Here is a 27,399-nt window from a genome sequence, read left to right as displayed (position 1 = left end):
GAGTGCTACAAAATGCAAAATGGATAATTTTAATTACGTTAAATTTAAAATTTTTTGGACAATGTCAAGAAGAAAATCGGGAAAGAATCTTTACAACCAGTGTCTCTGATTAAGGCCTCATCTCTAAAATATACAGGGAACTGCACTAAATTTATAGGAATACAAGTCATTCCCCAACTGAGAAACGGTCAAAAGTATGAACAGGCAGTTTTCAGAGGAAGAAATTAAAGATATCTATAGGCATATGAAAAAATGCTCAAAATCACTACTGATTAGAGAACTGCAAATCAAAACAACTTTTAGGTACCACATCTCTCCTGTCAGATTGGCTAATATGATAAACAGGAAAATGATAAATCCTGGAGTGGATGTGGGAAAATTGGAACATTGCTACATTTTTGTTAGAGTTGTGAACTGATCCAGCCATTCTGGAGAGCAATTTGGAACCATTCACAAAGGGCTATCAAAATGTCCATACCCTTTGATTCAACAGTAGCACTTCTAGAGCTGTATCCCAAAGAGATCACGCAAGTGGGAAATGGACCTGTATGTACAAAGATATTTATAGCAGCTCCTTTCGTTCTGGCAAAGAATTGGAAATTAAGGGAATGCCCATCAATTGGGGAATAGCTAAACAAATTGTGCTATATGAATGTAATGGAATACTATTGTGCTATAACAAATGAGGTACAGAAGGACTTCATTACAACCTGGAAAGACTTATAAGAACTGATGCTGAGTGAGGGGAGCAGAACCAGGAGATCATTATACATGATTACAGACACACAGTATCTGTAAGGACTAACTTTGATAGACTTGGCTCCTCTCATGAATGCAAGGTTCAAAGACTCATGATGGAAAAAGCTATGTACATCCAGAGAAAGAATTATGGAGTCTGAATGCAGATTGAAGCACTATTTGCTCTCTTTTTTTCCTTCTTTTTTGGTTTTGTTTCTTTTTTTCATGATTCATTCCATTCTTCTTTACAACTGGATTGTTATGTAAATAAGTTCAATATGAAGGTAAATGTAGAACCTACTTTGGATTATGTGCTGTCTTGGTGGGAGGGGGTCAGAGAGGGAGGGGGAGAATATTTGGAACCCAAAAACTTGTGGAACTGAATGTTGTAAACTAAAAATTAAAATTAAATTAAAAATTAACTGAAAAACATCTAGAGAGCAACCATGATGATGATGGATCTTGAATCCATGATATATGGAGATGAGTTGAAAAAACTGGGAATGTTCAGCTTATAAAAGAGAAGACTCAGTAGTGACATGATAACTCTTCAATAGTTTGAAGAACTGTCATGTTAAATAGGGTTTAGATTTATTTTGCTTGGGTTCAGAGAACAGAACTAATGAGCTATTGAACTGAGGAGAAGTTGAAAAGAGGCCACTTTAAACTTGAATTACTAGCATTTGAACTGTCCAAAACAATGGCTTCAGGAGGTAGTGGGTTTGCCTTTTTGGATGATCACTGGATGGATATGTTGGAGTAGACCTTTTTTTTCAGGTATAAATTGGACTGGATGGCTGCTGAAATCCCAATTCTAAAATTCAGTGCATATGTGATTCAATTTGAGACAGGAAATCTGAGGGGCAATTTAACTTGTGGCCCTTAAATTAATTCAAGTTTCTTGTGTAGATGAAAGATACTGGTTTTCATTTATACTGAAGGCCGAGCAATAGTAATGGACCTTAGCAAGAAAATGATGAAAATTAAAACAACTCTGAAGTTTCACCTGTCACCAAGAAAATTGGTAAAGATAAAAAATGATGGTAACATCTGACATTGTAAGGGGTATGGAAAAATAGGCACATTGCTGGCATTCCAGCTTTATATCTTGCATAACCTACCCCATTCCAACTTTTCTAAGCTTCTTACTCCTTTTTTCCTTCCCCCATGTACTCTGTGACCCAGTGAGACTAGGATACTTGACTAGGATACTTGCTGTTTCTTTCACAAGACACTCCATCATCTGATTCCTTACATTTTCACGGACTGTCACCTAGACTGTTCCTAGAATGCTTCTCATCTCTGCATCCTGACTTATGTGGCTTTCTTAAATTCAGGCTACTAGAGCTCCACCTGCTTCAAGAAGCCTTTCCCAATCCCCCTTACTGCTGGTGCTTTCCCCCTGAGATTCTCTCTAACTTATGCTTTACATACCTTATTTGTTCTTAGTTGCATGTTGTCTTCTCATTAAATTGTAAGCTCTTTATGGCAGGAACTCTTTTTGCCTTTCTTCATATTCCCATTGATTAGCACAGTGCCTGGTACATAGTAGCTTAAAATACTTGGCTGATTTGATTTGGTGCTATGAAGTGGTATAATTATTCTGGATTTTAATATGGTATTATGTAAAAATAAAAGGCTAAATTAGCCATAGTCTTTTACCTAACTATCCCACTACTAGGTATATACTCAAATGAAATCAAGAGCAGAAAGTCCAATATTTACCAAAATAATTATAGCAGTAGTCATCATTATAGCAAAAAACTGGAAACAAAGAGGTGAGGGCTGTCAGTTTAGGAAATGGCAGAAAAATGATGGCAAATTATTTTAATACAATATCATTGTATATGACCACTATGGAAAATTCAGAGAAACCTGGAAATATTTGTACAAATTTATATGAAGAGAAATAAGTAGTCAAGATACATTACAATGAACACAATAACTACAACAACAAAGACTGAAAACAGGGACTTCCTTGAGTGCTCCCCCAAATCCCTTCAAATATCTGTAAAAAATGACTAAAATTCTAGAGCTACAGGACCCATGAAATGACAGAGTGAAACAAGTCTCCAGCCCAAGACTGCCTGGATAGTCTCTGGGAGGGGTCTATTGCATTGTGCTGGAAACAGAGACCAGCCCAGCATGGTCAACTCAGGACAAACCAGGCCAGAACAGACCAGGCAGAGCAGACCTCAAGACCCTGAATCACTGTGCTGAGATGTGGCTGTTTCCAGACTTCCCAACCCACAAAAGTCAAGGATAACTTAGTGGGTCAGTGGAAATACTCCGTTGGACCTGGGTGAGAGAAGGGTGTGGTCTTGCCCCAGCCCTAGGGTCATGGAGGTGGCTGCAACAGCACCAGCTGCTTCCAGAGCTCCAGGACCACAGACAGTAGGTGGAATCAAGCAGCTGATCAGAGTAGCAGTGAAGGGATCTGTTTGCTGGCACTGAGGCAGGATTATCTTGCTTTGCCCTCCTTGGATATAGGTTGCACTCCTGGGTGGCAGTCCTGGGGTGAGGAGGAGCACTGCTGTGGCAGAGCTTATGGTGGCTGTGAAGAGGGAGTCCTCCTGGTAGTTACACAGCAGAAAAGAGTGCTTGAGATCACTCACAGACCAGAGCACAGGCCAGGAGAGGAGAAAAACCTCTCATTGGATCATACCAGTTCAGAAGAAATGAAAATTTACAGGTGCCTAGAAGTAACTCTGAAAAGAGCAGCACAAAACCCCTGAAGCTTGGGACAAATCACTCTCCACTCTGGAAGCAGAGTTCTACCTTGGCAAAGTGCTAAAAAGGCAAGTAATTGGCTGGAAAAATAAGCCGACAGCATAAAAAAATCCTCAGGCTATAGAATCTTACTTTGGTGACAAAGAAGATCAAAACATACAACCAGAAGAAGACAACAAAGTCAAAGCTCCTACATCCAAAGCCTTCAAGAAAAATATGAATTGGTATCCAGCCATGGAAGAGCTCAAAAAGGATTTGGAAAATCAAGTAAGAGAAATAGAGGAAAAATTGGGAAGAGAAATGAGAAATGCAAGAAAATCATGAAAAACAAGTCAACAGCTTGCTAAAGGAGACCCAAAAAATACTGAAGAAAATAACACCTTAAAAAATAGAGTAACCCAAATGGCAAAAGAGGTCCAAAAAGCCAATGAGGAGAAGAATATCTTGCAAAGCAGAATTAGCCAAATGGAAAAGGAGGTCCAAAAGACCACTGAAAAAAATGCTGCCTTAAAAATTAGAATGGAGTAAATGGAAGCTAATGACTTTATGAGAAATCAAAAAATCATAAAACAGAACCAAAAGAACAGAAAAAATGGAAGACAATGTGAAATATCTCAATGGGAAAACCACTCACCTGGAAAATTGCTCCAGGAGAGATAATCTAAAAATTGTTGGACTGCCTGAAAGCCATGATAAAAAAAGATCCTAGACATCATCTTTCAAGAAATTATGAAGGAAAATTGCCCTGATATTCTAGAAGCAGAGGATAAAAATAGACATTGAAAGAGTCCGCTGATGACCTCTTGAAAAAGATCCCAAAAGGAAAACTCTTATTAATACTGTAGCCAAATTGCAGAGTTACCAAGTCAAGGAGAAAATATTGCAATAGCCAGAAAGAAACAATTTGAGTATTGTGGAAACACAATCAGGATAACACAAGATCTAGCAGCTTCTACATTAAGGGACCGAAGGGCTTGGAATATGATATTCTGGAGGTCAAAGGATTTGGGATTGAAACCAAGAATCACCTACCCAGCAAAACTGAATATAATACTTCAAGGCAAAAAATTAACTTTCAATGAAATAGAGTACTTTCAAGCATTCTTGATGAAAAGACCAGAGCTGAGTAGAAAATTTGACTTTCAAATACAAGAATCAAGAGAAGCATGTAAAGGTGAACAGGAAAAATAAATCATAAGGGACTTACTAAAGACCAACAGTTTACATTCCTATATAAAAAGATGATATTTGTAACTCATAGGACCTTTCTCAATATTAGTGTAGTTGAAGGGAATACACATATATACATATATATATACATATACACATATACATATATATATATATATATATATATATATATATATATATATACACACATACACACACACAGAGGGGCACAGGGTGAGTTGAATATGAAAGGATAATATCTGAAAAAACAAGATTAAGGAGTGAGAGAGGAATATATTGGGAGGAGAAAGGGAGGGATGAAATGGGATAAATTATCTCACATAGAAGAGGGAAGAAAAAGCTGTTATAATGGAAAGGAAGAGGGGGTAAGTGAAAGGGAATGAATGAACCTTACTCTCACCAGATTTGACTTAAGGAGGGAATAACATTCACACTCAATTGGGTGTCTTACCCTATAGGAAAGTAGTGGGGAAGGTGTTAAAGGGGGGTGATAGAAGGGAGGGCAGATTGGGAGAAGGGGTAAATAAAAGCAAACATTTTTGAAAGGGAACAGGGTCAAAGGAGAAAATTGAATAAATAGGGAAAGGATAGGATGGAGGGAAATATAGTTAATCTTTCACAACATGACAATTATGGAAGTGTTTTGCATCACAATACACCTATAACCTACACTGAATTGCTTGCCTTATTAAGGAGGGTCGTGGGGAGGGAAGAAGGGAGAGAATTTGGAACTCAAGGTCTTAAAAACAAATGTTGAATATTGTTTTTACATGCTACTGAGAAATAAGATATGCAGGTAATGGGGCATAGAAATCTATCTGACCATACAAGAAAGTAAGGGGGAAGGGGGTAAAGGGGAGGGGGAGAGGGGTGATAGAAGGGAGGTCAGACTGGGGAAAGGGGCAATCAGAATACATGCTGTCTTGGGGTGGGGGGGAAGGGTAGAGATAGGGAGAAAACTTGCAACTCAAAATCTTGTGGAAATGAATGTTGAAAACTGAAAATAAATAAATTAAATAAAATAAGACATTAACATGTTACAAAAGAACCCCAACAAAATAAATTAAAAGATGACTGAAACAAAGATAATTGAATTCTAATAGAAAAGCCAATGAAAAAGAGCTAATGAATTTTCACTACTTCTATAGGACAAAGAAGTGAGAGAATACCACAACAAAATATTGGTTACAATATCAGATGTAGTCTCTGTATCAGATGTTGTTTCTTGATTTCTTTTTCTTTGTCACAAGGAAGGGTTTAGTCAAGAGGAAAAAGAAGAGTCAAGCAGTAGAATGAGGGATTTAAATTAGTTAGAAGTGAACCAAGATGGTGGAGTAGAGACCTAGCTTAATTCTCTCACCATTCCCTTCCAAATACCTTTAAAATAACATTTCAAATTAAATTTTGTGGCAGCAGGGTCAATAAAAGATCAGAGGGAGACATTTTTCTAGCCTAAGATAACTTAAGAGGTCCACAAGAGAGGGCTGTAACACTGAGGTTTGCATATGCCCAGATTGTGACAGGAACAGAAATGGTAGGCTTGGAGGTGCCCAATATAACAGTAGCAGCAGCTTCAGGAACTCTGAACCAACAGATTGTAAAGAGATTGGACAACTGATCAGAAAGATATAACAAGGGATCTTTTCCTGTCACTGGGGGAAGCTGGCACTAATTGGCAGCTCTGTTCCATATACACATTTGTATGCTACTCTTTCAGGGTGCAAGGAGTGCTTGTGGTTAGTAACAAGGAAACAGAGGACCTGGCTAGTTCTGGGGTTGAGGAACACTATTATTTGCAGCTACAGGGTATCAGGGGCCCTTTATGGGTAAAGACCAGAGGTCATACAAGGAGAAGAGTTACCACACCTCTTGCAGGATAACACAACCTTGGAAGCACTGAAAATTTGCAGATCCCTGGAACTAACTCTGAAAATAGCAGCATAAAAAACCTTAAAGCTTGAGACAGTATCTCACCACCCCCAGATAAGCAAATTCAAACTTAAAGACCAAAGTGAAGAAATAGACTGGAAAAATGAGCAAACAACAACAACAAAAGAGCTTGATCATATAAAACTCCTACAGTGGCAGGAAAGGTCAATACATAAACTTAAATGAAGACAATAATGTGAAAAGAGCTGTAAGGAAATCTTCAAAGAAAAATGTTAATTGGAGTCAGGGCCAGCAAGAATTTCTGGGACAGTTAAAGAAAGAGAAAAGAGTGGTAGAGGAAAAATTGGGAAAATAAATGAGAGTGATGCAAGAAAATTTTGAAAAGAGAATTAACAGATTGGTAAAAGAGGCACAACAAATACTGAAGATAATATCATCTTAAATAAAAGAAAACATTTGCTGAAGAAAAGAACTCTTTTAAAAGTAGAATTTACCTAATGAAAAAAGAGGGACAAAACTGACTGAAGAAAATAATTTCTTTTTTAAAAAATTAATTAATTAATTAATTTTTAATTTTTGACATCCACTTCCATAAGATTTTGATTTTCAAAATTTTTCCCTATCTCTCCCCTCCTCCCACTAAAAGACTGTGCGTAAATTGATATAGGCTCAACATATACAATCATATTAAACCTATTTCCACATTAGTCATGTTGTAAAGAAGAATTAGAACCAATGTGAGAAACCACAAGAAAAAAGAAATTTTAAAAAAAAGAGAAGGAGAGCAAATAGTATGTTTTAATCTGCATTCAGACTCCATAGTTCCTTTTCTGGATGTGGATAGCATTTTCCATCATGATTTTTTTGTAGTTGTCTTAGATCAGGGCTGTGCACTCTTAGGTTTTTATTGAAACAATAGACAATATATTTTGATTTACCATTTTAGTGAGAGCTCTGCAGTAGCTTGGCTTCATTTACTAAAGCATTCATGTAAATTTCTATGCTTGTAGGCGGATCACATAAATCCCACTGTGGGCTGCATGTGGCCTGCAGGCAGCATTTTGGACAGCCTTGTCTTAGATCCTTGCACTGCTAAGAAGAGATAAGTCTATCAAAGTTAGTTATCATACAATGTGCTTTTTACTGTGTACAATGTTCCCCTGGTTGTGCTCACTTCACTCAGCATCAGTTAACATAAGTCTTTCTAAGATTTTTTTTAAAGTCTACCTGTTCATCATTTCTTATAGCACAAAAATATTCCATTACATTCATATGCCACAACTTGTTCAGCCATTCTCCAATCTATGGGCATTCCCTCAATTTCCAATTCTTGCTATTACAAAGAGAACTTCTATAAATATTTTTGTACATGTGGGTCTTTTTCCCTATTTTATAATCTCTTTGGGATACAGACCTAGAAGTCATATTACTGGATCAAAGGGTATGCACAGTTTTATGGTCCTTTGGGCATAGTTCCAAATTGCTCTCCAGAATGGTTGGATAAGTATATAACTCCATAACAGTGCATTAGTGTTCTAATTTTCCCACATGTTCGACATTTATCATTTCCCTGTTTTGTCATGTTAGCCAATCTGATAGGTGTGATGTGGTACTGCAGGGTTGTTTTGACTTGCATTTCTCTAATCAGTAGTGATTTAGAGCATTTTTTCATGACTATAGATAGCTTTAATTTCTTCATCTGGAAACTGCCTGTTCATATCCTTTTACCATTTATCAATTGGGGAATGACTTGTATTCTTATAAGTTTGACTCAGTTCTCTATATATTTGAGAAATGAGTCCTTTATCAAGGACACTGGTTATAAAAATTCTTTCCTAGTTTTGTGCTTCCCTCCTAATTTTGGTTGCATTGGCTTTGTTTGTGGAAAAAACTTCAATTTGTTATCCATTTTGCACTTCATAATGTTCTCTCTCTTGTTTGGTCATGAATTCCTCTGTTCTCCATGAAAATGACAGATAAACTATTCCTTATCTCCCAGTTTGCTTATAGTATCAGTCTTTATATCTAAATTGTGTACCCATTTTGACTTTATTTTGGTATACAGTGTAAAATGTTGATCTATGCCTAGTTTTTACCACACTATTTTTCAGCTTTCCCAGTAGTTTTTGTAAAATAGTGAGTTCTTATCTCAGAAGCTGCAGTCTTTGGATTTATCAAACGGTAGATTACTATAGTCATTGACTACTGTGTCTTGTGTACCTAACCCATTCCACTGATCCACAAATCTATTTTTTGGTCAGTACCAAGTAGTTTTGATGATTGCTGTTTATAATACAATTTAAGATCTGGTATGGCTAGACCACCTTCCCTTGCATTTATTTTCGTTAATTCCATTGATATTCTGGTCCATTTGTTCTCCCAGATGAATTTTATTGCAATTTTTTCTAATTCTATAAAATACTTTTTTGGTAGTTTGGTATGGAACTGAACAAGTAAATTACTTTAGGTAGAATTGTCATTTTTATAATATTACCTTGGCCTAACCATGAGCAACTGATATTTTTCCCATTATTTAGATATGACACCATTGGTGTGAAAAGTGTTTTGTGATTGTGTTCATATAGTTCCTGTGTTTGTTTTGGTGAGTAGACTCCCAAGTATTTTATAATGTCTACAGTAACTTTAAATGGAATTTCTCTATCTCTCCCAGGTGGAGTTTGTTAGTATTATATAGAAATGCTGATGACATATTTTTTATATTTTACGCATCCTGCTACTTTGCTAAATTTGTTTATTATTTCAAATAGTTTTGTACTTGATTCTCTAGGATTCTCTAAGTATATCATCATATCATCTGCAAAGAGTGATAGATTTGTTTCTTCTTTGCCTATTCTAATTCCTTCAATTTCTTTTTCTTCTCTTATTGCTAAAGCTAATGCTTCTTGTACCATATTGAATAACAGTGGTGATAATGGACATCTTTGTTTCACCCCCAATCTCACTGGAAATCCTTCTAGCTTATTATTCTTATATAATGCTTATATAATGCTACTTATAATTTTAAGGAAGGCTCCATTTATTCCTATGCTCTCTAGTGATTTTAATAGGAATGGGTGTTGTATTTTGTGAAAAGTTTTTTCTACATCTATTGAGATAATCATATTGAGGGTTTTTGTTAGTTTTGTTCCTAGTATGGTCAATTATGCTGATAGTTTTCCTAATATTGAACCAGCTCTGCATTCCTGGTATATATCATACCTAGTCATAGTGAAGAAAATAATTTCTTAAAATTAGAATTGAGGAAGTGGAAGTTAATGAATTCATGAGACTTTAAAAAACAATAAAACAAAGTCAAAATAATGAAAAAAAGAAATGTGAAGTATCTCAGTGGAAAAACAACTAAATGGGAAAACAGTTTGAGGAGAGATAATTTAAAAAATATTGGACTACCTGAATGACTTGATCAAAAAAAGAAAGAAAAAAAGAAAGAGAAGAGCCTAGACATAATATATAAGGGAATTAAAAGGAAAACTAGCCCAACACTTTAGTTCCAGAGCGTAAAACAATAATGGTAAAATCTACTTGTCACCTCCTGAAAGAGATCCCCAAAATCAAAACTCCCAAGAATATTATAGCCAAATTCAAAGGCTCCCAGGTTAGGGAGAAAATATTGCATACACAGAAAGAAACCATTCAAATTATCTTGGAGCAACAATCAGAATTGCACAAGATTTAGCAGCTTCCATGTTAAAGAAGGAAAGGACTTAGAATATGATATTCTGGAGGGTGAAAGAGGATTGCAACCAAGATTTACCTACCAAGAAAAACTGAGTATAATCCTTCAAGGGGGAAAATACATGTTTAATGAAAAAGAGGACTTCCAAGCATTCCTGATGGAAAGGCCAGAGCTGAATAGAAAATTTGACATTTAACCAGAAGACTTAAAAGAAGCATAAAAAGGTAAACATGAAACAGCACTCATAAGGGACTCAATAGAGTTAAACCGCTTACATTCCTACATGGGAAGATGATATTTGTAAGCCCTAAGAACTTTATTATTATTAGAGTAGTTAGAAAGAGTCTGCATAGGCAGAGGGCATAGGTGTGAGTTGATTCACTTGGGTGATACCCCCCAAAAATGTAGGGGTGAAAAAGAGGGATGCACTGGGAGAAGGGGGATAGGAAAGGAAGAATGAGTCAAATTTTATCACAAAGAGAAGGCACACAAGGAAAAGCTTTTACAGTGCAGGGGAAAATGAGGAGGAATGGGAGGCAATGCTTGAACCTCACTCTTATTAGAATTGGTTAAAGATGGAAGCATACATACACATACACATACATATATGTATATTATATATGTGTGTATGTATGTGTGTATATATGCATGTATATGTGTATATATGTGTATACATACATACATACATACATACTCTCAGTTGGGCATTGAAACCTTTCTTACCCAGTGGGGAAATAGAAGGGAAAAGAGATAAGAGATATAGAGGGGATAAAAAAGGGGAGGACAGATTGAGGGAAACAGTGGTCAGAATCAAAACAGACTTTCGTGGTGGGATACAATTAAAAGAGAGAAGGATAAATAGAAGAAAATGGGATAGAAGGAAATGTGCAGTTAGTGATCATAACTGTGAACGTGAATGAGATCAGCTAACCAAATAACCAGAAGCAGAATGTATTGGAAATCTGACAAAATGTGTACAAGAGATACACTTGGGACAGAAAGACACACAGAGTCTGGAAGTGAAGGCCTAGAGCAGAGTCTATTATGCTTCAGCTGAAGTGAAGAGGGCAGGAGTGGCAATCATGATCTCAGATATAGACCTAATTGAAAGAGATAATCAGGCAAACTTGCTATCATTGTTGCTGTTGTTCAGTTATAACTGACTCTTCATGACCCCATTTTGAAGTTTTCTTGGCAAAGATACTTGAAGTGGTTTGCTATTTCTTTCTCCAATTCATTTTACAGATGAGGAACCGAGGCAAAGAGGATTAAGTGACTTGTGCAAAGTCACACAGCTAGATTTGAACTCAAGAATATAGTCTTTCCTGATTCCAAGTACAGTTCACTATCCACTGCTACTATAAACAATGAAATAATATCAAAACATTTTACAGCAAGTTTTTCCAACAAAGTTCTCCTCTCTCAAATATATAAAAAAACTGAGCCAAATTAAAAAAAAATAGAAGCCATCTCCCAGTCGATAAATGATCAAAGGATATGAACAGGCAATGTTCACAAGAAAAAATCAAAGTTACATATAGTCATATTAAAATGCTATAAATCATTGTTAATTAGAAAAAGGCAAATTAAAACAATTCTGAGCTACCATCTCACACCTACAGAAAAGACAAATGCTGGAGGAAATGAGTGAAAATAAGTCCATTAATGAATTGTTAGTGGAATAGTGAAGTAGTTCAACCATTCTGGAGAGCAATTTGGAACCATTCCCAAAAAACTCTAAAACAGTGTATATTTCTTGATCCACCACTACTACATCTGTACCCCAAAAAGAGATCAGAGAAAAAGGAAAAGGGCCTATATGCACAAAAATACTTAAAAGGAAAAGAATGTTAAAGCAAATAAATAATAACTGTTTTGTGGTGGGAAAAATTGGAAAGTGAGGGAATGCTCATCAACTTAAGAATGGTTGAACAAGTCGTGACATATTATTGTGATGGAGTACTAGTGTGCTATAAGAAATGACAAGGGAGTGGTGTCCAAAAACATGGCAAGACATATAAACTGATGCAAAGTGAAGTGAGGAGAACCAGGAGATCATTGTATACCATAACATCAATGCTGATGGTCAATTGCGAAAGACTTGGCTACTCTGATCAATACAGTGATCCAAGATAATTTCAAAGGACAAATGATGAAAAAATGCTATCCACCTCTAGAGAGACCAATGATGAACTCTGAGTGTAAATTGAAGTATAATTTTTTTGCTCTATTTATTTTTTGCATTTTTGTGATATGGCTAATATGGACTATGTTTTGCCTGATTTCACATGCGTAATTGATATCATATTGTTTGCCCTCTCGGTGGGTGTGATAGTAGTGGGAGAGAGGGAGAGATTCTGGAACTAAAATTTTAAAAGGAAAAGAATGTTAAAGCAAATAAATAATAAATTTAAAACAAAAAAAATAGATGCAAAGATGATTTCATGATAGGAATAGCTCACTGAGATAGAATCTCAAATTGGGTTTGTGCAATTTTACCTGAAGGGGATTTTGGATAACCTCTTCATTTTCCTTATATCTTATGACTCTGTAATTAAATATGATCTCCATTTTCATCTGGTATCTAATTTCCTGGCTGAGAGCTATAAGCAATAAAGGTCTGTTTCTCACTGACTCAGTTTTCTTAGTACAAGCCTCCAATTTACTCTTTCTTCTAAAAGTTGACTATGGTTTGCTTCTTACCATTGCCCTTGGCAGTCCTTTGAAGCCAGAGAATAGAATGTTCTCAGCTTGGGCTACAAAAAAGATTTGCCTATCTTGCTGACATTTCCAGCTGCCTAAGCCCTCCATGGTGCTTGTAAGTACCTTTCTGTTCCCTAGTCAGGAATTCATCTCATAAGGGAAAGAATTCTTACACATAGTGGAAAGTATATATGTAGTCATACAATGTTAGGCAGTGTCAGCATGCCAATTCACTTCTGTTATATGCTGTCCATGTTTAGGTAGGTAATAAGAATTCACCTCTTATATGGAATTAAATTCACATATTTGAATATGTGTTTAGTGACAAAGAACACCAACTAGAAAAATTATATTTGGTAGTGGTACTTCTACTAAAATGTTTTTGATATTTAGATATTTATCCCTGTTTGTGATGTGGCCATTTCTTCTCTTCTCTTCTCTTTTCTTCTCTTCTCTTCTCTTCTCTTCTCTTCTCTTCTCTTCTCTTCTCTTCTCTTCTCTTCTCTTCTCTTCTCTTCTCTTCTCTTCTCTTCTCCTCTCTTCTCTTCCCTTCTCTTTGCTCTCTTCTCCTGTCTTGGCTTTTCCTATTCTCTAATTTCCTTTCTTCTACCCCTGTTCTTTCCCCCTTTTTGTCTGTCTGCACCTCTCTTTATCTGTCTCTGTCTTTCTGTTGTGGTCTTTCTATTATCTTTGTCTCTGTTTCTGTCTGTGTCTGTGTCTCTGGCCATCTGTCTCTCTGTCTCTGTGTCTCTGTCTCTATCTGTCTCTGTCTCTCTGTGTCTATCTGTGTCTGTCTCTGTGTCTGTCTCTCTCTGTCTCTCTCTCTTTTCTCTCTGTCTCTGTCTCTCTCTCTCTCTCTCTCTCTGTCTCTCTCTCTCTCTCTCTCTCTCTCTCTCTCTCTCATATTTCACTATCTTCAGGTCCTCTCCATTTGTCCAAAGGACATGAGAGCAGATATCTGTGTGCATCTGAATCGCAAGGTTTTTAATGAGCATCCTGCTTTCCGACTGGCCAGTGATGGATGCCTACGCGCCTTGGCAGTGGAATTCCAAACAATTCACTGTGCTCCAGGAGACCTCATCTACCATGCTGGAGAAAGTGTGGATGCCCTCTGCTTTGTGGTATCAGGATCCCTCGAAGTTATACAGGATGATGAGGTGGTGGCTATTTTAGGTACTGTGAGCTTTCCTGACATAATAGAGTGTTATTTTCTAATATAATAGAATATCCAAAGAGTATTTTGTTTCTCAATTTTGCTGAAAGGATAATTTGCCTTAATTTGGTGACTTGGGAAGTAGGGTTCCTGATGAAGGATACGTTTTAGTGGAACACAGATAAGAGACTTGAGCCAAGTAAATTAGTATTGGTCAAAGACAAAGTAGCCTAACAAAAATTGGGTTTTGAAACAAGAAAAGGCTTAAAAAATTGAAAATGCTTCCTACAGCTTTGTGGCACTACACATTATCAGGCTACTAATCCTTGTAGTATTAACAAACTTTATCACCACAATATTGCTTAGTTTGGGGGAAGATTAGTGAAAGAAGACACATTTGAAATGATCCAGTCTAACTTTTGTGTTTTGCAGATGCAGAAGTTGAAGTCCAAGGACACAAAGGTGGTTAGTGACAGAGATAGTCAGGTCTCTTACCTCTCAGTCTTTTTTTTTTTAATTTCATCATACTGCAGTCTCCTCAGTACTAACATAAAAAGGAAATAAACTAGACTTGGCCCTGAGTAGTAAAGTAGAACTGTTTTAGGAGATAATTATAGGCAGCTGCTATGAAAGAGTGATCACAATATAATTAAATTCATTTTAGATTAGATGATGGTTTTCTTTTATTTTTTTCCTGGAACATCTTCGAAAACTGATTTCATCCACTGAATATCAACCAGGAAAATGTGATTTGTTGAAAAAGAGAGCATACTAAAACTAATGAGCATGTAGACCGTGGTAAAGGCCTCAATGTGACAGAAAGTTTGGAGTAGTTAAAGCTGTCCAACAGTGGGACGGGTTGCCTTAAAATGATGTGTTCATTGTATATCCCTGCTATCTCCATACAGAAGCTGGAAGAGCACTTGTCAGTGATAGTCTGTAGGAGATTCCTTTCTTGCAAATTTACTCAGATTAAAAGAATTCTCAGATTTCTTTCAGCTTTGACCTGTTATTCTTTATTACTGAAAGAAAAGAAAAAGGTCAAAATGGAGAATGAAAGGGAAATGTATGTTTCATGGGAAATAGAATACCTATCTATATAATACTTTACATTTTACAAAACACTTCTTCACAGTGACTCTGTAGTGCAAATATTATTGTCCCCACTTCACACAGATGAGATAATTGAGGCACAGAGTGAGCAAATAACTTGACCCAGATTGTACAGTAAGCATCAGAGCTAGGGCTTGAAACCAGGTTTTGTGACACTGAATCTATTCCCCTCCCTCCTACATCATGTTTGTTTGATTCTTTGTGAGTCTTAAATGTTAAATTTGTAATAGGATATTGAATTCCATATAGATATTTTTAAAAAGATGACCATGAGATGACAGGTAAATCTTTAATGGAAATAAATAGCATCATCAAGTGAAAATTATGAGGATTTAGATTTTAATTTAATATAGGAACTTTCTAACAATAAGCTAACAATGAAACTAGATTACCTTAGAAGGTAGTGAAGAAGAAACTGAATAGCTAATTATCAGATATAAATTATAGACAAGTTAAAAAATAATATCTACAACAAAAATAATGATAGCTAGCATTTATATAGCTCTTTAAGGTTTGCAAGGCACTTTTCAAGTAATATCTCATTTTATTTTCACCAGAATCCTGGCAGGTAGGTACTATTATTAATTATATTCATATTACGGATAAATAAATTGAGATAGTGGTTATAGTCTGCCCAGGGTCATATAACTACTAAGTGTCTGAGGCTAGATTTGCATTTAGTCCTTCTTAACTCCAGGTCTAGTGATCACTTGGGCCACCTAACTGCCACTGGGCTAGATCAAATGACTTTCGGATCCCTTATAATTCCAAAAGTCTATGATTTTTTCTGATAATCATGTTTTATTTGTTGCATATAAAACTAGAGCTACAAAAGGTCAATTTCACTTTTAACAAAATTTCTAATGCCCCAATTTCATGGACATGTATCTAGCCTTAAGCCATTTAACTTCTGTCAACAAAGTTAATGTAAAAAAAGATAATCACATATGATAGCTGGCAGCTAGATAGTGCAGTGGATAGAGTACTGGGCCTGGAATCAGGAATACCTGAGTTCAAATCAGCCTCTGACACTTAGTAGATGTGTGGCCTTGGGGAAATCACTTAACCACTGTTTGCCTTAATTTGCTGGAGAAGGAAAGGGCAACCCACTTTATATTTTTGCCAAGAAAACCCCATGGACAGTATTGGTGTGGTATGGTCCATGGCATCACAAAGAGTCAAATATGACTGAATGACTGAACAACAAATATTCAATCTGCCACAAAAATACACTTATTTTCATTTCTAGACATTACAGTTTAACTGATATGTTTCAGGAATGGAAAAGAACAGAGATGAACTCTCTTCCAAAGTAACAACAATGACAACTCTCAATCTACCTGAAATAAGCAAATACCTACATTAGACCCAATTGTTGAAACAGACAGAATTGGAAAAGAAATGAGTCTTCATGGGAAAATCAGCCATTGCAGAGACTGTCAAAGGTCTTTCTACTATAGGAGAGGGTTCCGGGTAGCATAAAAGGGTCCAGGAAAAGTTTGAGAACTATCCTCTACATGCCTAAAGATGATGATTCTGTTATACCTAAATTCCTTTCAGGGATTGTTTTGTTTTAGTTTTTATTACATCACTCTTTATAGCACTTCAGAGTTGGCACTTAGGGTGCATGAAATGTTTTCCAGAGTTCGTGCTTTTTGTTTTGTTTACTGCAGTATAAAAGAGTTATATTTAATTCCTCATAAAAGACTCATATTTCCCCAGGACAATCCTTTTGGGTGAATGGGAATACATTAAGACACATTCATTCTACAGAAAGCACTCTGGGGCTACTTACAGCAAAAGGAAGAAAAAAAAACATTGTCACAGGTTGAAAATAGGACTTGGATTTTCATTTTTATTTTATCCAACAAAGGAAGAAGATAATCTCAAACCCAAAGCTCTGTGAAATACCAATAGAATGAATTATCTATTATCTTAACTATAGGTCTACATGTTGTTAGATTTGTTGGTCTCATTTTCTTAATTACAGCCTTAACTCAACAACTTTATTCCGAATATGAGGAGAGAACCCTAGGTGTGGTGTTCTCAGGTTAGTTATCTCTGCTGGATGATTACTTGCTCAGTGAAACACAACAGACAAACTTTTTTTTCATTAAAAAAATAAAATAGTTGGCTATCTACTACTGTGACACAATGAAGGCACACACAGAGACCTTAGGATATCACATCTTTCTTATCACACACAGAAATCCATCACAATGCAATTTCTGGAGATATTCAATTCTTCTTACTCAAGTATCAGAATGAAATGAAGAGTCATCTTTCCACTTAATGAAATGAAATGCATGGAAACCACCTATCCCACTATTCTCTCATTCACTATGCCTCTTGGGGAAAGACAAATTGTTCCAGGCAACCAGGCATTTGCCCAGTGGCCTATGAGAAAATGGAACTTTTTACATCATATTTCAATAGTTCGGGGCTGTCATTAGTCACTATTTCCATCATTGGTGCAGATAGCCACTCATCTACACCTTTGATCCTGTTCAATTATTTATCCACATTCTATCTTAGATGTTCCATGCAAAGATCTGCCTAACCTGCTAAAGAACTATATCTCTGTCTTTTTACATTTTGTGGCTACCAGGAAAAGATTCAGCTAGTCTATCAATTATTTTTGACTTTTTCCATGGATTAGTCAATGTCCATATATGGACATGCATTGCCCATGCATTGTCAATGGAAATATTCTGAGGCCTACATGCACCTATCATCCATTAACCAGATGACCTGTTTATTTGATTTTTTAGATAATAATGCTCTAAGATTCATACATACTACCGCTAGAAGACATTTGCATTTAAAAGGGTTTTTATTTGTTTTGTTTTTGCACTGAAGAGCAATTTGTGATCACTAAAGTCACTGCACGAATTCTCAAATATTTTGTCTCACATTTGTAGTAAATTCTGGGTCAAACTAATTTACTATCTGCAATGTTTGTCTCAGATATATATACTGTTGGCTGTATGGCCTAATGGAGAGTGCTAGCATTAGAGTCGGGAAGACCTGTGTTCAAATCCTGCTTCAGACATTTATTATGTCTGTGACACTGAGCAAATCAATTAACTTCTCTGCTTCAGTTTCTTTGTCTAAAATGTGTTATTTTAAAGATCAAAAGAGATACCAGATAGAAAATGTTTTGTAATTGTTAAAGAACTATATAAATATTACTTATCATTATTATTATTGGTATTGGTATGCTAAGTAATAGGGAATCCACAAACTCTTCTCATGCTTCATCATGATGTGGAGGTGACCTTTAGTTCTCACATTCTTCTAGTGGAGTACGAGCACTAGAAGGTTCTACCATGTTGGAAAAGCTTTGATTATGACCCTGAAAACAGGCCAAGCCTTTTTTCCAAGGACCAGCCTAGCTTGTTACTGAAAGGCACATCATTAATAGGCTGCCCATCTGGTGATGAAATAATTTTGGCCATAACAACCCATGAAATAGAGAAAAATAAAATGTGAACCTCACTCCTGTGTAATCTTATCCTTCTAGCTGTGTTGTGATGGTTACAGAATAGTGGGAAAGAAGACAGAGGGTGCTAAGCTTCACAGTTTTTACATCATTGACAAATTTCATTTGGCAGTTTGTGCTGTATGTGTAAGATCCTTTTCCAGTGACTAATGAGAGGACATACTGGTGGAGGAACCGAATCATGACATTTTTGCTTATAAATGAAACCACAAGAAAGTGAGTTGTAGCTAAGTGGAAAAATGTCTCCTAGGCATTCCTTAAAAAAGGAGAGATTAGGAGGAATCAGTGGAATAAATTTTGTCAAATGGCCAAAGGTAACAGGGAAATGTTATTTCATGGAGTATTTAGTCAATATATATTGCAATATTAATGTTAAGTGTTTGCAAAAAATTCACTATGAAAATAATTTCAATCTATTCACCAACATTGGTGCTAAGGACTGAGTGACACACACTGTGGGACATAATAACCTGAGGCTTAATGAAATCAGCACATTCATTTGTAGAACAGAGCATGTGGAAAACCACTGGAACTTTGTTCAGGACATGCCCCAAGACAGTAACAAACACTTGTGATGTACATACATGCATCATGGAATATTTTACGGTAGTATTATATGTATCAGTCTCCTTGTCAAATTCTTCTTCGTAATCAACACAATAAGTAAAGAAAGATCATATATTCAATATTGATTGCAGTCACTTGTGTAGCTAGAATGAAGTGATCTACTGTGGAAAATCATTAGTAAAAGCTGAATTGGTTCCTTCTTATAATTTCATAAAGGATGATGATTCTCATAAAGACAAAGGTATTATAAAGTGAGATAGTAGGCATATGAGTAACCAACTATTGACAATCTCTGTATCACCTTTCCTTGGGTGGGGAGGGGAGGAGAATGAAAATATTATCTGAATTTGTTCAATTCTTTTGAATCACCCTTGTCCTAAGATATCTTGTAAGAAAATCTTCAATGCTTTGAAAGCCATTTGTCTCTGAGATAAATATCTTTGGTGAATGTTAGGTATGATCCAGGTATTCCACCCAACTTCTTTTCAAGTTCCATTTCTACTTCTTATAGAACAGCAAAAGCCAAGATATCTGAGTCCAAATCTGGTGACTACATTATCACTGAAGATGAAAATATATCGTTACAGAGATGCTGATAAATTGTTATTTTTCCATCCATTTTTTGGGATAGAAGCTGTTTCTATCAGTTTCACCAATGGTCTCATGATGATTTGGCTTATGAGTTCCTGACACCAACATTTCTGGAGACTTATTTTCATTTCCATCCCTTTTCACTGCCTTATGAGGTGATAGTGCTAATCATCATTCATCATCCTTTGCTATAGAATTTCACAAATATTTTATATACTAAACTGGTGTTGCTCATGGGCAGGATAACTCTCCATTTGGCACAGATATCAAGTATTTGTTGGCTGAGATGATTTCTGGGCTCACTGAAAGAGTAGCAGAAATTTGAAGTTTTCTTGACATTTTGCCTGGACTTGGCATTGTAGGAATTTGCCCTATTTGATGAGTACAAGTTTCACTCTACCCTCTAACTCTTTGCAACTCTCCTGCCACTCTTTGCTATTACACTTATATTACTATCTCAGATCAATTATTTTTTCTTTCAAAATCTCAAAAATACTTTCCTAGTCCTAGAATATTAGAATTGGAAGAGAATTTAAAGGTGTAGACAAAGTAATATTTAGATTGGGGAGGGGTAGAACTTAACTAGGAAGGATTGCATTCATGGAGAGAGACAGGAATAAAAAGGGGTTTTTGCCTGATCAAATGATATGGATAGAATAGGGATTAAACCTACGATTCCATTACTCAGGCAAAGAAACTCCCTCTACTAATAAAAATAAATTATTTTCTCAGAAGTTTGCCCATTGCCACATTAAAAAAAAAACTATTTTTCAGAGGTAAATCTTGACTCTAAGTCTTCCTTGCTTCAAGGCCAGCTCTTGATCCATTATGTTCTGCTCCTTCTTAGCACATGACAACTCTTAATCACGTTAATTAAGAATAGAAGTAAGAATGTTATTAGAGTAGAGTATGGGAAGGTCAATGGCATTCAAAGTGGCCTAGATCAGGACAGTCACCTCACTTTTCAGTTTCTTTGCAACATAATTCTTGTGAAAATGCAGCTGCACAGCTCATATGTTGAGGAAGACTGGGGCAGAGGCCAGGGCCAGGGCAGTGACTGGCAATGGCAGTAATAGCAATGCTTTCTTTCTGCTCTGTGGACCCTGTAGTGATGAAGAACAGAGTTAAAGCTTAATTTCACAGAAGGCAAGTATGTGGTAATGCTTCAGGGTTTGAATTAGACAACTTCTTCTGTCTCTTCCAATACTATGATCCTGAAAGTAGATCTTAAAGATTAATTTGCTAAGTCACTCCTTTGTAGCATTTCAAAACATTATACTTTGTGTTTTCCTCACTTTATTTGCCTGCTCCTCTCAGTTCCTTTCCTGGATATTAGGTCATGCCCACTAATCCTGGACAACTCCCAAAGCTATATCTTGGACTTTCTTCTCTTTTCCATCTATACCATCTCTTTTGGTGATCACATCAGTTCCCATGGGTTTAATTATCATCTGTATGCATTTGATTACCAGATCTGTATATCTAGCCATAATCTCTCTCTTGAGCTCCAACACAATCAACTGATTTTGCACATCTCAAATTGGATGACCTGTATTATTCTCAAACTCAACATTCCCCAAATAAAATTCATTACTACCCCCAAATCCTCTTCTTGTCTCAGCCTTTCTATTACTGGAAAGATCACCACCATCTTTCCAGTCACCCAGGCTGTTAATCTCAGTGTCATTCTCATCTCTTCACATAGACTTACTCATCCCCCATAATCAATCTTTTGTCAGATCTTATCATTTCTACCTTCACGGCCTCTTTCGTATATGTCACCTTCTCTTTACTCACACAGCTATCACCCTTGTGCAGACTCTCATCACCTCTTACCTGGGCTACATGTATTGCAATAGCCATCCACTTGTGTCCTTGCCTCAAGTATATCATTCTTACTGATATATAAATTATATACTGGAAACTTTGGCACCATGACAAAATGAAGTTCTTATTTCAATTGTATAAAATCAATTCTGACCAAAATGAATAAGTATCAACCTGAAGTTCTGAGGCAGAATTGATTAATAGAAACTGAATAACTTAGAGAGTTAAATGTGTCTATTAGTCTGAAGTATAATTTAAGATCTTTTCCCAAGTAGGATGTTATGACCATTGTACTTCATTTCTTCTCCTGATTTGAAGATCCTTTCTCTTTTACAACTTTATCTCTTTTTTAAACTTTCTCTTTTCTTATAAAACACAGAGTACAGAAATAAATTCATTATGCATAATATTTAATATGTTTTAATGTCTTCCAGTTTTTTAGTTCCTTCCCTGTAATTAGCCAATGTGAAAAGATCCATCCAGGTAGCAGAAATAGCCAGGGTATTCAGTCCCTTGACAAGTACATTGTCCCATAACTGAGAACATAAAAATGCCCTGTATTTTCTAGCAACAATAGAACCTTGTTTCCAAGACATTTGTTCAACTTTTTGCAAGTGTTTCTTAAGGTTTGTAAGAGAGAGAAACTGTTTTGAATTTTTGTTTTGATTTTTATTTGTTTTTATTGTTTTACATGAGGTTCTTGCCAATAAACTCATCCATGGGTTAATAGGAGGGTGGCGTAAAAGGGGTATAAGATGGGAATTATACTTACTTAAATGGCTGATATGAAATATTAATTTCTAAGTACATAAAAGGAATTTTGTTCAGGAAAGATTTTATTCAAAAAAGTGTCAATCTCTGGTAAATATTTTCTAATTTCTCAGAGAAAATGGAACATTGATAATTCTTATATTTCAAAGTCTGCCCTTTACTTTCACTCTGAGTGGAAAAAAAATCAGAATGGGAATGAATAATATTTTGCTATTTTGAGAATCTGTGAAAATGTGACCACTGCTATCATGAATACTTGTCTTCCCTCATTTCCTGTTGTTAACAGTCAAGTGCTTCACACTTTCAAGATCTAAAAGGGTTTTCCCAAAGCCTCCTTCAGTGAAATACTTTTTCTTTGTGCCCATCCTGTATCTTCAGTGATGAACTATGATAAAGATAATTTAGGTCTATACAGCATTTTACACAGCTAATTTGCTCACAAAATAAAGAGGCAGACTGGCTGTTTGACTCTTTCTGCATCCCTTGATTAAAGCAGTCCCAGTTTAATGACTTCCTTATATCTGAGTTCAAACCTGGCTTTACACGTTTACTAGCTCTGTGACTCTAAGTCATTTAACTGGTGTTGGCCTCAGTTTCTTCAGTTGTAAAATGATGATAATAATAGCATGTCTCTCCCCTTCTTGCACTGTGTTTTCCAACCAAAGCCACTTTCTCATGAGGCCTTTCCTGACTCTCCCTTGCTGCTAATGTTTCCTTGTTACATTTTATTTTGTGTGTATTTTGCATTTTCTTATATATGCAGATGTTGTTTCCCCACTAGAATAGAAGTTCCATGGAGACTGGGATTATTTTGGTTTTGTCTTTATATCTCCAGTGCTTAGCACAGTGCCTGAAATATAGTAAGCTCTTGTTTGTTGATTAATCAATTAATTGATTGACTGATTAACCTGTCTAATAGGTATTTGATGTGCTTAGGATCTGGAAGGTGGGTGAATGTTGAATTCTAACTCAGTGCTTAATAAAACCTTCTACTCAGATACCCGAGGTGAAGAAACATCATTTTTAAAAGTAATTTTTGAAATGACTCATGATTCAATGAATTTTATTATATCATTGATAAAATTATTTCTTCTGTGAACCTCATGATGACATCTCTTATTGCAATAATAATGATAGTAATGGTACCTAGCAATTATATGGAGCTTATACATTCCTCAAAGTGACTTCACATACACTATTTCTTTTAATAGCCCTAGGAGTTAGATAGGGAAGCATTATTTCCTTCATTTTACTGATGAGAGGATTATAAAATGGAACATCTATAATACAGCTACTATTCTTTTTCTCAGACCTCAGTGGTATTGTGATGAGCTTTAAAGGTGATTACGTTCTCTATTGTTTTCTTGCTCAAAGGAGAGAAAAAAAAACACACACATGTTATAAGCTCTTTGACCTAGCTTGGACCAGGATTTTGTTTTGCTTTTAGATAGAGAAGTGCTATTTTAGGGAATATATTCCTAGCTTGCTTGGTGATTGCTTCCAGTACTGTACACATATTTATGTTTCCAATGAAAACTTGTATGTTGATTTCAAGTTCATCATCTTCAAAGCACTAAGACAAGCTTGAAGTACTACTTGGGACCAGGAATTTATTAACTTAGTCTAGAAAGACAAAAAAGTTACTTTAATTGGTGCCATTTGAGAAGTGGTACCAACAGAACTATGATGTAATAGATTGGTAGTCAGAGGTAGTTAGACATTGGTAGTCAGAGGTTTGAATTCCACCTGTCACTTATTATCTGTGTGACAGTTAAACAGTCACTTCTCTCTGAGTTTCATTTTTCTCATAGGTAGAGTAAGGAAGTTGGATAAGCTCATCTGTGAAGACGATAATCCTGTTACGTTACTCATGTCATTCAATACATATTCCTTCCTACTTAATGAAGTACTTAGAAAAATTGCTCAATATAGTGTTAGTTTTCAGAACTATACAATTTTGTGTATGTATTATGGGTTGTTTTTAAGAATGGTTTATTAGATGAGTTTGTTGACCATAGCAGCTCTTGAAGATTGTTTATCAAGTCATAGAGGGACTGATAGCTGTATCAAATGGAGGAAGTAGCAGAAGTATAAAATTAGAAATCCTTAATGATGACTATGGCATAAAAATTAGGTAAAATAGATTCATTGATAGAGGAAACAGTCAATTATTAATAAATGAGAAATAATTTTAATAAATTAGTATTTTAATTAAATAGTAAATAATTAATAAACACAATATTATTGAACAATAATAATTCATCTGAAGTGACTATGATACATAGTGTGTAATATGATATCTAGCATCTATGATATATAGCATATTATATCTACAATAACAATGACTAGCAATTTTATGATGCTTTAAGCACTTTACATATATTAACTCAATTAAAATGCTATGGATTCAATAGTTCACTGATTCTACTTCTTGGCTACTGGCATCAAAGATAATTTCTCACTTAATTTTGTTTTGTAAATGTTTACCTCACTGAATAATCTATAATTGTTACTTTTGGCCATTTGGCACACAGACCATAGCACCAGAGCTAGAGATCTTGAAGCTGAAAGTAGTGCTCTAATAATGATGGAAGAATTGGCCTATATTTTCAGTACTTTGATCTTTTTTCAGTGTCTTGCCATTTTTAAATTTCTTGAAATTACTTCTGCCTTGCCTTCCTGTTTCCAATGATTGCACAGTGATATACATCATAAGGTTTGATGCTAAGACCTGAGAAATATATAAATAGAACAAACAACATCTTTCATGCTGAGTGCTATACTTCCTACTAATTTTAGACTTATAGAGAGAAATTAGTTCTCTTGTATTCTTTGAATGGTTATAGCAAAGAGTATTTGGGCACAGTGGGAGCTGACCTAAAAACTAGTATCTGATTCTCTAAATGTCCAAAGATTCAAGGGCAGACCTTTCAGGATGAATGAAAGAGCTCTCTTTTTGCCTTTGATGTGTTGTTTCTCTATACATTCACAATTTCATCCAGTATCTACAGATTATTCAGCATAATTGTGTACTATCTGCCTGGAAGAATAATTTTCATGACAGTCCATCCCCAGTATCTCAGAAGTCAGCTGTGAATTGAATGCATACTAAGGAATCTAAAAGATACATATATATATATATATATATATATATATATATATATATATATATATATATATATATATATATATATATATATATTACAATTTCAATATAAATCTTATCCAGTTCATATTCTATGTGACCCTATGGACTGAACATAAAAATGCACAATGTATTAGAAGAAAAATAACTCATGGTAATTGAGTACATGTTAGATAAATTTTATGTGAACATTGGAAAATTTGGCTTCTGGGTTTGAGGATAACATTCTAGTAGAGACATATAATTTTTAATTTTTTTTTAGTTTTGCAGCAGCACTTGGAAGAAAGTGTTTCATTGTGTTATAAATGAGGGCCTTGAATTCCATTTTTCTATTAAAATAAAATGAAAGCCAGGCAAATAATTTTCCTGTAAATCTAATTTGAAAAATTTCAGCTAGTAACTTACACACAAGGTACAATAGGATTGATATTTTACTGGGAGGGTCCTAAGAGGTCATCTGGTCCAACTCAGTTATTTTGGAATTGAGAAAATGGAGGCTTAGTAGTTTAGAATTTTATTTTTTTCTTTCCATTATTTAAAAAAAAATAGAGACTTTTGGATATTTTTTCAGTTCCAGATTTTCTCTCTTTCCCTCAAGTCCTCCACCCATTGATAAAGCAAGAAAAACAAAACCCATTACAAAAATGTACAGTCATGAAAAGTGGATTTCTGAATTAATGATTTTCAATGAAAAAACATGCTTCAATTTTCACTCTAAGTCCATCACTTCTCTATCTGGAAGTGGAAAAGATTTTTCATCATGAATACTTTGGAACTGAGGTGACCATTGAATTGATCAGAATTACTAAGTCTTTCAAAATTGATTATCTTCACAATATTGCTATTTCAATGTAGATTTTTCTCCTAGTTCTGCTCACCTCACTTTGCATCAGTTCATGTAATACAGGTCTTCCCAAGTTCTTATGAAACCATCCTTTTCATCATTTCTTTTTTTTTATTTTGAATTTTTGTATAGTATTTCATTTTACCCCAGTTACATGTAAAAATAATTTTCAACTTTCATTTTTAAAATTGTAAGTTCCAAATTCTCTCTTCCTCCCTCCCCAAGACCCCCACCCCATTAAGAAGGCAAGCAATTCAATATATGTTATACATGCGTAGTCATGTAAAATCATATCCATAATAATCATGTTGTAAAAGAAAACATAGACAAAAAACTCAAGAAAAGTAAAGAAAGTAAAGAAAACAAAGTATGTTTCAATATGTATTCAGACACCATGAATTCTTTCTCTGGGGATGGATAGCATTTTTCATCATAAGTCCTTCAGAGTTGTCTTGGATCATTATATTCATGAGAATAGCTAAGTCATTCACAGTTGGTCAACTTACAATATTGCTGTTACTTTGTAGACAGTATGTTTTATTTTGCATCAGCCCATGCAAGTCTCATCATTTCTTATAATACAATAGTATTCCATCATAATCACATACCACAACTTGTTTAGACTTTCCCTGATTGATGAGCATGTTCTCAATTTCCCATTCTTTGCTCACAGAAAAGAGCTGCTATAAGTATTTTTGTATATATGGGTCCTTATCCTTTTTTATTTTTTTATCTCTTTGGAGATACAGACCTAGTAGTGGTATTGCTAGGTCAAAAGGTATGTATGGTTTTATAATCCTTTGGGCATAACTCCAAATTGCTCTGCAGAATGGTTGAATCAGTTCACATCTCCACCAACAAAACATTAACATCTCATTTTTCCTACATCCCTTCCAACATTTGTCATTTAATTTTCTGTCCTATTAACCAGTCCAAT

General features: G+C 35.4%; 1 protein-coding gene across 1 annotated transcript in view; it reads left to right on the top strand.

Annotated features, from left to right (window-relative positions):
• KCNH5 (potassium voltage-gated channel subfamily H member 5) overlaps positions 1–27,399 on the top strand; it is a 545,730-nt gene that overhangs the window by 415,481 nt on the left and 102,850 nt on the right. The window contains exon 9 of the mRNA XM_036735143.1: positions 13,870–14,122. Within this exon, the coding sequence (XP_036591038.1) occupies positions 13,870–14,122 (253 nt within the window). The remainder of the gene's footprint in view (positions 1–13,869; positions 14,123–27,399) is intronic.

The sequence above is a fragment of the Trichosurus vulpecula genome, chromosome 8 (genome assembly GCF_011100635.1).
Source record: "Trichosurus vulpecula isolate mTriVul1 chromosome 8, mTriVul1.pri, whole genome shotgun sequence".
Lineage (NCBI taxonomy): Eukaryota > Metazoa > Chordata > Mammalia > Diprotodontia > Phalangeridae > Trichosurus > Trichosurus vulpecula.
This window is presented reverse-complemented; position numbering and strand designations above follow the sequence as displayed.